The sequence below is a fragment of the Embiotoca jacksoni genome, unplaced genomic scaffold, assembly GCF_022577435.1.
Source record: "Embiotoca jacksoni isolate LCO1_2020_lvr unplaced genomic scaffold, fEmbJac1.0.p SCAF_68, whole genome shotgun sequence".
Classification (NCBI taxonomy): Eukaryota; Metazoa; Chordata; class Actinopteri; family Embiotocidae; genus Embiotoca; species Embiotoca jacksoni.
In genome coordinates, this window is record NW_027185423.1 from 774771 (window position 1) to 792086 (window position 17316).

The 17316-nt window shown below is 45.4% G+C and overlaps 1 protein-coding gene across 1 annotated transcript; it reads right to left on the minus strand.

The window, feature by feature from the left end:
• Positions 1-10016: 10016 nt before the first annotated feature.
• On the minus strand, positions 10017-15132 carry LOC138214164 (zinc finger protein 235-like). The gene is made up of 3 exons (XM_069175547.1): positions 15024-15132; positions 12698-13062; positions 10017-12204 (listed from the first exon to the last, which is right to left on the minus strand). The coding sequence occupies exons 2-3, from the start codon at positions 12974-12976 to the stop codon at positions 10912-10914; spliced, it is 1572 nt and encodes a 523-aa protein (XP_069031648.1). The 5' UTR covers positions 12977-13062; positions 15024-15132; the 3' UTR covers positions 10017-10911.
• Positions 15133-17316: the final 2184 nt, after the last annotated feature.

The following is a 17316-nucleotide window of genomic DNA, read 5'->3' on the forward strand; positions in this document are numbered from 1 at the left end:
GCTGCAGGGGGTAGAGAGTGGGAGGAGCGGTTCAGGGAACGGTGCCGGGCCGGTGTAATGAGCACAGCTGAGTGGGAGGTGGACTGATGAGCTCTCCCCTATAAAGGGAGCAGGGAGAAGGAGGAAGAGAGAAGTGGTTGCACGGAGACATCGGTGTATGGACCAGGCAAATAAAAGCATTTTACACCTGAACGTACGACTGAGCGTGTCATCTGTGTCCAGGAGAGACCTGGTAGCACCAAGCTTGCTACAGTGGCGCCCAACGTGAGGCCATGGACACAGATGAACAGCAGAGCAGAATGCCGACGCAGCCGATCGTCATATTAGGGCAGATGCTGGGCGGGATCGCGGCGATGCAGCGCCATCAGGCGGAGGCGAGCCGCCAGCTCCTGGGCGCGTTGCAGGCCCAAGCCGAGCGACAGACACGCGTCTGGGAACAGCTAGCAGCCCGGCCAGCGGCGGCCCCACCAGCGCCAGGACCGGCGTCCTTCACCGGGGTGGCCATGCACAAGACGACGCCGGCGGATGACGTACAGGCCTTTATGGACATGTTTGAGTCGATGGTGGAGGCGTGTGCCTGGCCGGCGGCGGAGTGGGCGGTCCCCTGTCAGGAGAGGCGCAGACAGCGGCTCTGGGGCTGCCTCCCGGGTCCAGACGACAGTACATGGAAATGAAAAGAGTCATTATGGACCGGCTGGGCCTGTCCCCAGAGAACCACAGGAGGAGCTTCCGGGAGGCTAGGCTGGGGCCCGGGGACCGGCCATTCGCCTTCGCTCAGCGACTGAGGGACTCGGCGACCAGATGGCTGCAGCCGGAGAGCGCCGGAGGAGCGCCGGCGATGGTGGACAAGATCGTGGTGGAGCAGTTCACGGAGGGACTGCCGGCCAGGACAGCGGCATGGGTCCGCTGCCACCGTCCGGTGACGCTAGAGGCCGCCATCACCCTTACCGAGGACCACCTCGCGGTTTATCCCAGCGGGCAGGGGGATGGCGGTCGGCCGCCAGCTGCAGCCCGACCGATTCCTGTGCCGCGGAGGAGGATCCAGCAACCGGGGGTGGCTTGGGCCCTGCCAGCTCCTGTGCGATTATGTTTACAATAATACAACATATATATATGCCATATCATATTAATTATATATAGGTCGTATTATCAACTATTAATCCTAAGGGGTAGACGAAAGGTTGTGAATGAAGGTGTAGACAACAGGGTGTGTTTGTGAATGAAGGTGTAGACAACAGGGTGTGTTTGTGAATGAAGGTGTAGACAACAGGGTGTGTTTGTGAATGAAGGTGTAGACAACAGGGTGTGGTTGTGAATGTGTGAATGAGAGTGAAAGTACTGTGCCAAACCAAAAGGTCACAGGAGGAGGCCGGCAACCTGTGGGGTCACATACTGTTGTTCTTTGAGGCACAAACAGGAACAGACGGCTGTCTGGAGGACTCCAGGATGTGAAGGAAGACAACCACCACCTCCTCCAACCAACAAAGGATCCATCAATACACATGACTTTTTGGTGTCTGGACTATAAGAAGATGGTCAGGGAAAGTCAGAGGCTCAGACTTCGTGAACTGACACATACTCTGTTGCGGTCAGGGAAACATAGTCTGAACCCAGAGCTCTGTAAACTGGTTATTCTGCTGCTGTTAAATAAATATCTTGGAGCCTGACATCTTCTCCTATTGCCTCATTAAAGAACATGCAGGACTGGGGGCTGACACATTTTGGTTATTTAGCAGGAGCCCAAAAGTCCAACAATTTGGTGACCCCGATGTGATGAGGACGGAGAAGTGAAGGCGGTAAAAAGACTACCAACAGCGGACATCTGGTCAACGGTGACAACAGTGGGCCCACATCTAAGAAGGTAAGCAGACGCCTGTTTTAACGAAGTTCTGCAATTGGATATTGTCAAATTATATTGTTGTCATGGTGAGGACCTCAATGTCCTAGTAAGCGGCAGAGTAATCAAGTGTGAGACGGGGGTTAGAGGCCCAACGTCGGTAAAAGTAGGGGTTAAAGGCCCATGGTAGGGTTTGGAAACCAGAGAGGTTATAGTCCTCCAAAAAACCCAAGGGTTGGAGTCCCGTCTACGTTAGAGTTGTAGCAAAGACCCAGGGTTACAGACCTGCCTCCGTTAGAGTCGGAGCGAAAGATCGTTGTATAAGGCGTAAACTTAAAGAGGCCCGGCGATACAACGTGTGTGAGGTCATTAATTTTTCTTATGAAGAACTGACCACTGCAGTCTGATGTTGAAGTGAAATTGAAGATTGTTGAAAGCATTTAAATACGGGGAAATGTGGGTGGCTTCCAAGAACTAAACAAGTTTTATAGAGACATCCAGTCTCGGCAAGTTCTTGTTCTGTGGGGACAAAGGGTGGTGTTGGTGGAGAAAGTGAGCGTGAATTAAAAGATTTGTGGTATCTGGGGTGACCCCTAGAGTGAGACCGGACTGAAGTTATTCAGCCTAGAAGCTTGTCTCATTAGATCCACAAATTGACCTAAAGGAGTCATTCACACTCAATCTCCACGTGTGTGTTGAATTATCACTGTGTGGTAGTGTTGAATAAACAGGAAAAAACAAATTAAAAAAGGAGATGGAAGGTGAATTTGATCGAGAGTGTTTGGAGTATGGGGGCTGTGGCCCAGAAGTGAATATAGGAGAACAGCGAGGTCTCATTAGGATGCAGTTGAGTAGTGGATGTGACAAGGGAGTCAGAAAGAGAGAAATGAGAGAATATGATAAGTTATGGGAAGAACTGAAGGAAACAGAAGGATTCCCCGTGGACCAGGACATGATGGTGGTGTGGCCATGGCTGAGTAGAGCAGAAAATAAGACCAGACAAGACATAAAGAAATGTGAAGAAGGTGGTCTTAAGAGGTGGACAGAAAAAAAGGAAGTGGAAAAAGGAAAAGGAAGAGATGCAGGATAGGAGAAGAAGATTGCATAATATGGCATTAGCAGGCAGAGCCACACAGCAAGTGTGGGAGAGTAAAGGGAAAGAGCAGGTGAAGAAAAGACCAGATGAACAAAATTACTGAGAGAGAAGGATAACATAAACAGAGGCAGAATCTCAGTCAGAAATAAAAAAAATTGAAGTAAGCGAAAAATAAAATCAGAACAGAATAAAACTAACGCTGAAAGATCACGCTAAAACAAACAAAAACTTAGAACAACGGAGACAGACAAATGACTAGAATAATCCAGAACGTAATAATATATAAATAAAAGAATGGGAACAATTAATAAAAGTGATAGTTAAAAATGAAATAATAAAAAAGATAGAGAGAAGCAATATGGTTAAGGAAGCCAATTAAAAAAAAAAAGAAAAAAGAAAAAGAGAAACAAACAAATATGGGTTAAAGATTGAAGAAAATACATGAATAAACAAGAATAACCTAAGATAAGTGATAGCATAGCGATAACAGAGGAAAAAGCAACAGGAGGAGGAGCTGAGACAGGCACAGGCTCAGCTTTTGAAACTCCAAGTAGATGACATCAGACGCAAAGCTACTGATAAGTAAAAAGGACACAAAACAATGGAGAGATTAAGGGAGAAAATTAGGTTAGAGACAGCAAAATCTGCATCACAGCCCCATGAGAGCCCAAAGGTGGGAAAATCAAACAAACCCACAGTAAAAACGAGAGCTATTATAAGATGCAAAGATCACGGACAGATTGAGAGGGTTTGGGTGGTAGCCAGAGAGGGAAGCAGGAGGACTCTACCAGTGCAGAGGAAGATGAAACTCTGCGACAACACAGTCAAGACACCCTGAGAGCAAAGGAGGCAACACAGCAGACCAGCACCATGTCTGCACCGCAAGAAGTGGACAGAGAGAGTGAGGACAGAGACAAACAGTCCTCCTCGGAGCAACCACCAGCAACAGGCATCAAAATAAAAACCAAAAAAGAAAAGACACTGAAATCATGACAAGAGGCAGTAAAACACCGAGACGGATCCGGTGGCACAAGTACGGGAGGCACGGACAATCTGGGTGTCAGAAACAGTTGGCTGACCTCGACAGACTCCACCGACTCCAACTCCTTTCATACCTGTCACGTGATCACTGATAGGAGACGCTAACAACAGAATACTACAGAGGATCAAAGGGGGCGGTGATGTGGAAAAATGAGTTAAACAATCAAACAGGAAGTCTGATGAACCAGCAATTCAACTTCTGAAACAGAACCTGTCTCAGAAGAAAAGTTGATTGATTGGATAAGATAAAGTAAAATAAACCAACTTAAAATAATGAGATTAATTAGAGATGAGTTAATAGAAAAGATAGACCGAAGTTAATAGATCAAAGTTAAGGATAAGATAGATCAAAGAAAATAAGAGAATACTGAGATTTAAGACGTAAAAGTTAAAGTTTAAAGAGGCCCAAAGACAGTGTAGTATAGGAGAGCGGTAGTCACACCAGAAGTAGAAGGGCGGATTAGAATAAGTAGATAAATAATAATAGAACATTAGGACCACAACATAAAAGAAATAAAAGAAAAGGTAATGAGCAAAAGACGAGGAGGAACCTCACTGCCGCCTTATTCTGGACCACACAGGCTGAAATGGCATTTATATCACTCAAAAACGCTCTTAGCACTGCTTCTGATCTGGCTGTCCCTGACTACAAAGATCCATTCTATCTGGATGTTTCTGAAACAGCCCAGACAGCAAATGATGTGCTGTTTCAGAAAAAGGGGGGTGAGCGGAAAGTGCTGATGTATGTAAGTGTGACACTAGATGCTACAGAGAACAGACACCCACCATACACAAGACATGCAGCAGGAGTGGTGAACATTTTGCAGAAAACGGCACACATAGTCATGCAACATCAACTGATAGTACTCACCACACACACAGTCGTGGCATATGTGAACTCCACACCATGTCATCACTCAGACAGACCAGGCTGTCACCACACATCACATACACACATGAAGGCATTAACATGGCAGACAACATGGGAGAAGGGGAGCCGCATGTATGTGAGGAAAGAGTGCAGAAAGATGTCAGGGTGAGAGAGAATCTACAGAGTACTCCCTTACAGGAAGCTGAGGAAACATTGTTCACCGACGGCTGTTGTTACAGACATCCAGTGGAAGGACTGAAAGCAGCCCTAGCGGTGGTCAGGAGAACACAGGAAGGATTTGAGGAAGTGGTAGCAGAACCAGTAGTTGGGAAAGAGTCAGCTCAGATAGCAGAACTACAGGCCATGATTAAAGCACCAGAATGGGTAGAAGGGAAAGTTGTAAACATCTACACAGACTCAGCATATGTAGTGGGTGCTGTTCATATAGAGCAGAGACAATGGATCAGAGCAGGATTCCTGACTACAGACAAGACACCCATCAGACATGAAGCAGACATGAAGAGACTGGTGGAGGCACTAATGAAGCCAAAAGCTGTGGCTATCATGAAGTGTAAAGAACACGACAAAACAGACACCTGGATTGCAATGAGCAATGATCAAGCTGACCAGGCTGCCAAGAGAACGGCAAGATATGGAGCTGCGTACGTTATGTTGTAAACTGACAGGACAATACAGGACATGCTGCCACAGTGTGATGTAGACATGATAAGAAAGGAGCAGACAAAGGCCTCTCCATGGGACACCAGTGTATGGCAGGACAGAGGAGCCATAAAACAGGATGGATTGTGGAGAGCCCTGGATGGTAGACTAGTTCTGCCACCAGGCCTGGGACAGAGGACATTACAGGAAGCACATGGTCTCACTCACTGTGGACTGAAACAGATGCAGAGACATCTGACCCATTGGTGGCATCCATTTCTACCAGCTATGATAGAAAACCACGTGAGAGAGTGTAGTGTGTGTATGGTATACAATGTAAAGGCGACCATTAAGCCTCACCGAGGACAGTGTCCCCTGCCACCACTACCGGGGCAGGACATTATCATTGATTACACCGACATGATTGACAGAGTGGGAGGACACAGGTACCTCCTGGTAGCCGTGGATGCATACACTGGCTGGCCGGAGGCAATACCTGCTAAAAAAGAGGATGCAAAAACAGTGATAAAATTCTTGATAAATCACTACATACCCGTGCATGGGTTTCCTCGTCGTGTCCGTTCAGATAACGGCTCCCATTTCAAAAATAAAGATCTACAAGAAGTAGAAAAACATTTGGGCCTAAAACACGCATTTGGCCCGGTCTACCACCCTCAGTCACAGGGGAGGGTAGAAAGAATGAATCAGACACTGAAAAGTAAAATCAGTAAAGTATGTGCGCAAACCAAGCTGTCCTGGGTGGAGGCTCCACCAGTAGCATTGATGGCAGTGCACAGCTCTGTGAATTCTACCACAGGGTTCACCGCTTTTGAGCTGTGGACTGGACAGCAGTTTCCGGGTCCAGGCGCAGGAAACCCGGTGATGATTGAAACCAGTTCCTGGATGAAATATAAGCCATACTATGATCAACTAACAGCTTTGGTGTCAGGTTTCTTTACACAGGTGACGGAGACAAAAGGGGGCAGTGAACCAGGAACACCACATACAGCGGAGCGGGTCCTCCTAAAGGTGATCAAGAGGAAGTGGTCGGAACCAAGGTGGACTGGACCGGACAGAGTTAAGGAGAGGACAACGCACGCAGTCTGGCTGGACGGCAAAGGAGAGAACTGGTATCACTGGTCACAGTGCAGGGCAACAGACCCTCCCCAGCAGACGCTGGGTCAGGTCATTGTGCAGCCGCATTATCGTGGCCACTGTGGAGAAGACGGGCAACCCTCCTCCCTACCAGATGTCCTTCCTCCTGGAAGGGGAGCTGGCCTTGATGGACAGGGAGGAGGATGATGAGGAGAATGTTGTGTAGGATTTGTTTGTATTCACTCGTGTCTCTTTTGCATTGATTTGTGTTCTCTTTCTTTCTTACAGTTGTTGGTCTCCTGTGGGAGACCAAAAGGGGGAATTGTGCGATTATGTTTACAATAATACAACATATATATATGCCATATCATATTAATTATATATAGGTCGTATTATCAACTATTAATCCTAAGGGGTAGACGAAAGGCTGTGTTTGTGAATGAAGGTGTAGACAAAAGGTTGTGAATGAAGGTGTAGACAAAAGGTTGTGAATGAAGGTGTAGACAAAAGGTTGTGAATGAAGGTGTAGACAAAAGGCTGTGTTTGTGAATGAGAGTGAGAGTACTGTGCCAAACCAAAAGGTCACAGGAGGAGGCCGGCAACCTGTGGGGTCACATACTGTTGTTCTTTGAGGCATAAACAGGAACAGAAGGCTGTCTGGAGGACTCCAGGATGTGAAGGAAGACAACCACCACCTCCACCAACCAACAAAGGACACATCAATACACATGACTTTTTGGTGGAAGACAACCACCACCACCTCCTCCAACCAACAAAGGACACATCAATACACATGACTTTTTGGTGGAAGACAACCACCACCACCTCCTCCAACCAACAAAGGATCCATCAATACACATGACTTTTTGGTGGAAGACAACCACCACCACCTCCTCCAACCAACAAAGGACACATCAATACACATGACTTTTTGGTGGAAGACAACCACCACCACCTCCTCCAACCAACAAAGGATCCATCAATACACATGACTTTTTGGTGTCAGTACTATAAGAAGATGGTCAGGGAAAGTCAGAGGCTCAGACTTCGTGAACTGACACTTACTCTGTTGCGGTCAGGGAAACATAGTCTGAACCCAGAGCTCTGTAAACTGGTTATTCTGCTGCTGTTAAATAAATATCTTGGAGCCTGACATCTTCTCCTATTGCCTCATTAAAGAACACGCAGGACTGGGGGCTGACACATTTTGGCTTTGTACTAGCAGGAGCCCAAGTCCAACACTCCTCGGGCACTAACAACCCCCAGGTTCACCGATCCCACGGGTCTGGCCGGCCCCGGCACCCTTCCCAACCTGCAGGGGGTTCCTCAACCACCAGAGCAAGAGTGTTGGAGGTGTGGGCAGCCCGGACACTGCAGGAGGGAATGTCCGTTAATGGAGGCGGGACAGACGGTTCGGGTTGCCGGCCCTCCAACACCCTCCCCCGGTCCAGGAGCGACGTATCGCGTTCCGGTAAGGATCCAGGGAGGGTACACATCAGGCGATGGTGGATTCGGGCTATATGCAGTCGCTGATCCCCCAGAGCCTGGTTCGGCCCGGGGCATTGGTGGATGCATCATGGGTGAGAATTAAGTGTGTGCATGGGGATGTTCACGATTATCCGGTGGTGGCTGTAGAAATTAGATATGGGGGAAAAAAACATAAAGTGAAGGCTGCGGTTAGCTCCCGCCTTACGCACCCCCTAATCTTGGGGACAGATTGGCCCGGGTTTCATAAATTAATGGGGCAGTGTACGGAGGTGCGCTCACGACCGGCAGGGACATGCGGGATGTGTGCTGTGCTCAGTGGTAACGCGAGGTTATCCGACACTGCAGAGAGGGAGGGGGAACCAGCGGAGATTCCTGGGGAGACTCCACCGGTTCCCGAATTACGCTCCATGGAGGATTTTCCACTTGAGCAGTCTCGGGACGATACTCTACGCTTTGCCTTTGACCAAGTGATAAGAATTGATGGTCAGCTGGTGCGCCCTGACGCAGCGCCGTCATATCTGCACTTTTCAGTGATTAGGGACAGACTGTATAGAGTGAGTCATGACACTCAAACAGGTCAAGAAAACATCCAGTTGTTGGCGCAGAAAAGCCGTCGGGAAATGATTTTCTAGGCGGCTCACGATAACCCGATGGCGGGCCACATGGGATATGAGAAAACTCTGGACCGGATAATGGCCCGGTTTTACTGGCCGGGCATCCAGGACAATGTGCGCCGCTGGTGTGCATCTTGCCCGGAGTGTCAGCTGGTAAACCAGCCGGCCATTAACCGCATTAACCAGCAGGACGTAGACCTGAGAGGTGAACTGATTCTCACCAGCGGAGACGATCAGCTCCAGACGGTCGTGGATCCGACAAAATAAAAGATGTTCAGTTTCTCCACTTTCCGATGTTATTTTAAAACTTAAGACTTTTAATGTGAAAATTCTGGAGGAAGTGTTGAGCTTAATTCATGGCAGTTCAACATCATTTGGGGGGAAACAGGACGGCGGCTGTGAGTCTTGTTGGTGATGAACTTCATCAGGAAGTCACAACTGAGGAATCCAGAAATGGAAGCCAGACTTTTAACGATGCGTCTGTTTGTGTTCAGAGCTGCGAGCAGAGCCGGAGGTCGTCTACTCTTCACTGAGGTGGTCCACCGGGCCGCCGCCCGCCCGCCCGCCCGCTGACCTCCAGCTGATGCCGTTAACCCCCCCACCCCCACCCCCCCTTACCAATCCCCCACACCCGCTTGCCCACCGGACCTACAGTACATTCATTCTCTGAATAAATTTTTACAGGTTGCGTGCTCATTTTGTTCGTGAAGAAGCTCAAATATAGAATTGTATTCTCGGCACCGCCTGTAATATAGTTCTGATCAACAGGATCTGACAATAAGCAGCTGTTCTGTAATATCTTTTCTACTATTTAAATTATATTTATGATTTTTGGATTTCGCTGCCGCAGTGATCTGGTTTCTCTGCAGGATCAATAAACTGCTCGAGCTTGTTGTGTTTTCTCGTGTGGTTCTGTGGTTTTCACAAAGACGTCAGATGGAAGATTTCACTCGGCCTCGATGTGTTTGTGGCTCACCGATGTGCCTACAAGAGAACAAACGCACCAAACAAAGCTGCGACCGCAGGCTAAAAATAGCAGCAACATCCTTCAGCAGACGGAAACAGCACAGAAAGCTTCAGCAGCGTGTGTGTGAAGAGTTTTCATTCTTTAAGCAGTTTAAACATTCAGTTAAAAATCTCATTTGATAACGTGAGAAACTTCGGAGACATCTAACGTGAACCTGTCGGTTAAACAGACAAATACAAATCAGTGTCGTCTGCATATTTTTGAGTTTTTCGAGCCTCAGTTTAAGGTGACTGACAAAACAAATACAGAGAATCATTTCTTTACAGCATTTTATTTACTAGCTGCAGATTAATGGAAGCTAAATAACAACAATAACAAGCTGAACTTCGGGTTTTCAATGTTTTATCAAAGGAATGTTTAGTAGAAAAACAAAATGCAGGTGAATAAAGATGTAAGTGAAGACAATAAAAAAAATAAAAAATAAAGCAGAAATCAATCAGTTCTACAGGCAGTGGAGACAACGTAAGCAGGGCTCTTATACAGTGGAGCTTCAACGTTTGTGAAACCTTTAGAAATTCTCAAATTTCTGCATAAAGACTTAAAATATTCTCCAGTTTTAACACAAGTGCTAGAAAGAGATAAAATGAACCCGATTACACATAGACCTGCTGGATGAAACAAACAAAGAGACGTCTTTGACAACTGGACGTGTGGAGAAAACTCATTTAACATCCAGTAATATGGAATCACTTCCTTTGATAATAAACATTTCATTACATCATTTTAATGTGAAGAACACATTTTCTGTAAACCTGCCACTTCCGTTTTTTCTACTTGTTCTGGTTTCCTCCGGTGAACAGAGTTTGTTTTGGTGATGAGATGAGAGGAGAAGATTAGTTGTTTTATTGAGTTCCCTATTATCGACTATGAGGACTAGAAAGTCCAATGATGTCATAAGTCATATTTATACAGAAATATGGAAAACTCTGAAGGCTTCAAAAAAGTTTCAAGCAACAATGTAAAAGAGAAAACGTGTTGCAGTATGAAGGCACAGATGGACTTTGAGTCCTCAGAGGAACAGTTTCCCACTCGAGATCACAACTGTACGGTTCCCCACCAAGTTCTCTGCAGTGTGTAAATGTCTATGTAAATTTGGTGTAGTTTATTACTGTTCCCCCGTACAGACATGCTGGTGTGTAGACATCCTAGTTGTGTAACGTCTTCCCCACACTGGTAACACCACTACAGTTTCTTTCCAGGGTGACTACAATGGTGGCTTTTAAGGGTTTTCCTCCAGGCAAACGTTTTCCCACACTGATCGCAGCAGTACGGTTTCTCACCTGTATGCACACGTTGGTGGGTTTTTTGAGAACTGAGCGTAGAGAAAGCCGCCTCACACAGCTCACAGCTGTACGGCTTCTCTCCTGTGTGAATACGTTGATGGACTTTCAGGTTACCCAACTGTATAAAATGTTTCCCACAGTGTTCACAACTGTAAGGTTTCTCTCCAGAGTGAATACGTTGATGCACTTTTAGGCTACTTAAGTGAGCGAATATGCTCCCACACTGGTGGCAACGGTACGGTTTCTCTCCCGTGTGAGTGCGTTGATGGGTTTTTAAGGCGCTCGCCTGAGTAAAAGTTTTTTCACACTGGTCACATTTGTAGAGTTCCTCTGGAGGGTGAGCGCATCGGTGGGAAGTTTGGTGATTTAACTGTGAAAACTGTTTCCCACAGTCGTCACAGCTGAAAGGTTTCTCTTGAGTGTCAATACATTTATGGGATGTAAGGTGACCTAACTGAGAAAACTCCTTCCCGCACTGGTCGCATCTATACGGTTTCTCTCCAGTGTGCACAAGCTTGTGGGTATTAAGGTCATTTATCTGGGAAAACTCCTTCCCACACTGGTCACAGCGGTACGGTTTCTCTCCAGCGTGAACACGCTGGTGGGTTTGCAGGTGCCTCAACTGGACAAAATCTCTCCCGCACTGCTCGCAGATGTACGGTTTCTCTCCCGTGTGAACACGCTGGTGGGATTTTAGATAGCCTAACTGTGAAAACTCTTTCCCACATTGGTCACAACTATATGGTTTCTCTCGAGTGTGAACACGCTGGTGAGAATTTAGGTAATTTATCTGTGAAAACTCTTTGCCACACTGGTCACAGCTGTACGGTTTCTCTCCAGTGGGAATATGTTGATGGAATTTTAGACTCGTCAACTGTGAAAACTCTCTCCCACACACCTCACAGCTGTACGGCTTCTCTCCCGTATGAATACGTTGATGTGATTTGAGGCCATTTAACTGTATGAAACCTTTCCCACACTGGTCACAGCTGTACGGTTTCTCTCCGCTGTGAATACGTTGGTGACATTTCAAACTACTTAACTGTCTGAAAGATTTCCCACATTGGTCGCAACTGTATGGTTTCTCTCCACTGTGAATTCTTTGATGGGCCTTTAAGTTGGTTGATGTGGAGAAGGTCTTGTCACACTGCTGACAGTAGTGACGCTGGAGTCTGTTGCCTCCTTCCTGATTCTGCGTAACAGACATAAAGACAGTGGAGGAAGTATGTGAGACAGGAAGGTGGAACAAATCATTGAAAAATATTAAAACTTTAAGAGCATCTACGGGAACAAACACACAAAAATAATATGTTTATTTTACTTTTGAAAAGGCACTTGAAGATGCTTCCACATGATGCTCTCATGGCACAGACCCAATAGGTTCAGTACCATCTACTGTCAAAATATCCCTCTTCATTCGGTAGCACATTTCGATACCGACCGAACATCTAAGACATTTCTGTTTTAAAACACAAAACTTTTTCTCTTTTACGAAGGAGGAAATCTGTCATCCCTTCAACATGAAACCAGGAAACACAGAAACATTTCTGGTCTTTTAAAGTCCAAAAACAAATAAAACTATTTTTACTTTTTCTGTTTCCACATTTGATGAAAACCGGAAGCAGCGGATCAAACACGGACCCTCGAGACTCGTCCTCGTGTCTCTGGAGCCCTTTTTTACCGACCTGTAGCCCGGTGGGACCAGAGGAGGAGCCTGCTCCGGTCCTGTCGGCGGGGTGACGAGGGTTCTGGTCCGGTTTCTGGTCCAGCTCGCTGCTCCGCGGCTCCAGGTCCTCCTCTTTTATTGTGGTCCGTCTAAGGACCTGGTCCTGGAAGTCCTGCAGCTCAGGGTCCTGGTTCTCCTCTTTTATTGTGGTCCTGCTCAGGTCCTGGTCCTGGAAGTCCTGCAGCTCAGGGTCCTGGTTCTCCTCCTTCATTTCAGTCATGCAGCGGTCCTGGTCCATGAAATGCAGTGGTGAGATGAACGAGACCTTCGTTTAACGGCCCCCTTAGTTACTGTTGCTAAGGTGTTGATTTCCTGCCAAAAGTTCTGGAACAAACAGAAGCAGTTTCATGTCATTAAAGTATCAGCGGTAAAGTATTCTCAGCTTTATGAATGAATCTGCTGGTGTGAACAATAATACAAAAATGTTTTAATAGACTTTGGTGCAAATGTCCCGCAACTCGTTTTACTGACATGTATGGAAATTTACTTTTATGTAGACATTACTTTGTTTTTTTTACATAATGTGATTTATTTGTATCCCATTAATTTTTCTTACTGGTTTGCTTCTGCTTTTACCTGTTTTCCTTGAAAGGGCTAAGCTGTCAATCAGCTGGCTGTGGGCGGGACTTCCCACCCACAGCCAGCTGATTGGCAGCTTAGCTCTTTCATGGAAAGTACGCAAAAGCCATCGGGAAACGAATAAGGAAAAATAAAGGGATAAAAATACATCAATCAATCAAAATTCAGTTTAAGCAGTTTCAAATGTCAAAATAGACAAAACAATAAGGAAATAAAGGAAATCAAATTAAACTACTAAAAGAGACATTAAGAACATACTAACTCGTAAAAACAGATTAAAATGTATAAAGAAAAAACAAATAAATAAAATGAACTCAGTTAAAAGTTAAATAAACTACTAAGAGACATTAAGAATATATCTGAGTAAAAACAGACTAAAATTTATAGGCAAAAAAAAAAAGTAAATAAACAAATAAAATAAGTTTCTCTCTATTAAACTTTTATTCTTGTTGTAAAACTGAGGCCTTTTCAGTTTTTTTCACCTTAAACCCCCTTACACCACATTAGACCACATTACACCACATTAGACCCCCTCACACCACATTAGACCACATTAGACCCCTTTACACCACATTAGACCCCCTTAAACCCTTTTACACCACATTAGACCACCTTAAACTCCCTTAAACCCCCTTACACCACATTAAACCACATTAGACCACCTTAAACTCCCTTACACCACATTAGACCACCTTAAACTCCCTTAGACCCCCTTACACCACATTAGACCCCCTTACACCACATTAGACCACATTAGATAACCTTAAACTCCCTTAGACCCCCTTACACCACCTTAAACTCCCTTAGATCCTCTTACACCAAGTTAGACCCCCTTAGAACACATTAGACCCCCCTAGACCACATTAGGCCCCCTTACACCCTTTTACACCACATTAGACCACCTTAAACTCCCTTAGACCCCCTTACACCACATTAGACCACCTTAAACTCCCTTAGATCCTCTTACACCACATTAGACCCCCTTACACCACATTAGACTACATTAGACCACCTTAGACCCCCTTACACCACATTACACCACATTAGACCCCCTTAGACCACATTAGACCCCCTTGGTTCTGTCGGAGGTTTCTTCCTGTGAAAGGGAGTTTTTCTTCCCTCTGTTGGAGGTTTTTCTCCCTTAAAGACGAGTTTTTTCCCTCCTAGCTTATGTGGGAATTGTTGAATTGTAGAATTGTTGAATTGTTGGTTTCTCTGTAAAATATTGTAAAGTCTTGCTGTAAGGACTTTAATGTGTTAAGTGCCATAAAATAACCTGTGTTGTGATTTGGCGCTATATAAATAAAGTTGAATTGAATTGAATTAGACCCCCTTACACCACATTAGACCACATTAGACCCCCTTACACCACATTAGACCCCCTTACACCACATTAGACCACCTTATACCACATTACACCACATTAGACCCCCTTAGAGCACATTAGACCCCCTCACACCACATTAGACCACATTAGACCCCCTTGGACCACATTAGACCACCTTAAACTCCCTTAGACTCCCTTAGACTCCCTTACACCCCCTTACACCACATTAGACCACATTAGACCCCCTCACACCACATTAGACCACCTTAAACTCCCTTAGACCCCCTTACACCACCTTAGACCCCCTTAGTACCGAATCGGAAGCCAACTTCAACACCGGCCTGCAGGACGACAAACGGCGCCGAGAGGACTCAAATACCGCAGAGAAAAGATCCCGGAGGTCCAATCAGCGGTGAAACCCCCTCAGAGACCCGCAGAGCAGCGACACGACACGGCAGACTGTCGGAACGCAGACCGGGACCGGGACCGGCTCCGGCGGCGAGGAGGAAGCTGAGCGGTGCAGCTGCCGCGTTTCCGCATGAAACCACGTGAAGCTCGCAGCAGCACAAACAAGACTTCCGCCCCGAGCCTTTCACAATAAATCACCCGCACCGCTATAAACGTCGCCGTGTCAGGAATGAGAAACAAACAGGAACAGGAACGATGAGAGCAATCAGAGCAGGTACACATCCGGTCTGAATCCTTCAAAATAAAACCTTTAAAGGGCCCCAGCAGCCGGTGGAGCATCAACAACACCTGCTGGGAATATTCATGTGTAATGCGATCACGGATTATTCGGGAAGTATTGAGGTTTCAAACTATAAAAATAAGGAGGATTTTTTTATTTTTATTTTTTTGCTTTCTTGGAAAAAGTAAAAATTTTATTATTAGAATGAAATGACATTTCCAGATTAAAGTCCAGACTACAGTCCTTTCTAGAAATCACAGTAACTAACGCAAATTCAAACAATCTCCAGAATATCTGCTGCAGTTTACAATTTAGCAAAATTCCAGATATTTTGCTGCAAAAATCATCATCATCAGAAACTCTGCTGAAGATTTTACAGAACAAAGCGGCTTTTAGGTAGATAGATAGATAGATAGATAATAGATAGATAGATAGATAGATAGATAGATAGATAGATAGATAGATAATAGATAGATAGATAGATAGATAGATAGATAGATAGATAGATAGATAGATAGATAGATAGATAATAGATAGATAGATACTTTATTAATCCCTCAGAGGGAAATTTTTACGTTCCAGCAGCATATACAGGGCAAAAATATTGAATATAATTTTTTTTTAAATGCACATTCTATACAATGAAATAGAATAATATTAAATAAATTAAACAACAGTGCAATCAATTAAAACAAAACAACAAACAAACAGCAGTGCAACGGTGTCATTGTTGTGAGATGGATTTGGCGAAGGGTGAGTTATTGTACAGTCTGATAACGGTGGGCAGGAACGATCTCCTCTATCGGTGCGACGGCGATGAAGAGGAGGACGACGCTCCTCAGCTGAGTGTGTCCACAGCTTCAGCTCAGATCATGTTATCAGGCTGATGAAACAGCATGTCAGTGCTGCTGTCAGTCATCAGAGAAACAAAGACACGTCGTTGCTGCTCCAAAAGACGTTCAACTCTCCTTCATCTCAACAGTCAGAACATGAGAGAAAATGTGTCACAAAAAACAAACATGTCCGCCTCATTTTTTGGGGGGAAATATTTACACCAACAGCTGTTTGTGACTTTATGCACTGCTTACATAAATACCAGCAACAGAGACAACCAACAAAGTCTTAAACCCTCATTTAAAATTCTGAAATTTCCGAGCTTCCCATTCTACTAACTATACCGATCAGAATCATCAAAAACAACAAAAAGGTATCACTTACTGCCTTCTGCTTCTCTAAGAGATCAATCTTCAGACTGTCTGAAAAGAAACCCTTCATGACATTAATCAAACAGCCTGTCGAGGACATGCAGGTTAACGATCCCAGACGAGCCCCCAAATATGTCGTGGAAAAAACGGCTTGAATCTTGAACTTAATAAAAACAAAAGCTGTAGTGGTTGTTAAAAAATGATGTTAATATTACTGATGATCAGCATAATATGGAGGTTTCTCCACCCAACTCACAATTAATGGCAGAAATACATTTGTTTTATGTAGAGTACAAGTGACCGTTCCATTGGTCAGTTATTCATACTTCCATGGTCTCATCGTTTTCCTAACCATGGACAGAAATCTCTCCCAACAGGAAGTTCCCTCCTAAAATCTGAGCTGAGCAGCGTTTCCAGTGAGCTCTGCTGTGAACGAAGCGTTAAACTCAGAACCAGCTGCTCGTCTTCCTGGAACAAGTCGGACCCTGGTAACCAGAACATCCAGTCGGTCTACATACTTCCTTGTTCCCTCCCCTCAGATCTGGACTCTGAACATGGGTGGAACCAACATGATGATGAGTCAGCGCTCCGTTCACTGCACAGACACATGATTTGTAGATCAGAGCTCAGACTAGTTTCACTTCTACAGAACAGAAACTCTCAGTCGCTGCTGCTGAGAGATAAAATGGAGCAGAAAGGAGTTCAGCTGGACCGAGAAACCTTCTCTTGTTCCATCTGTCTGGATCCACTGAAGGATCCGGTGACTCTTTCCTGTGGTC

What these genes read in the sequence shown, in the direction of transcription:
- LOC138214164 (XM_069175547.1), bottom strand. Translation starts at nt 12,976, where the DNA reads ATGGACCAGGACCGCTGCATGACTGAAATGAAGGAGGAGAACCAGGAC. An exon ending in CTGGTCCCACCGGGCTACAG is followed by an intron (nt 12,205 to 12,697) that starts GTCGGTAAAAAA and finishes TCTGTTACGCAG; the next exon opens with AATCAGGAAGGAGGCAACAG.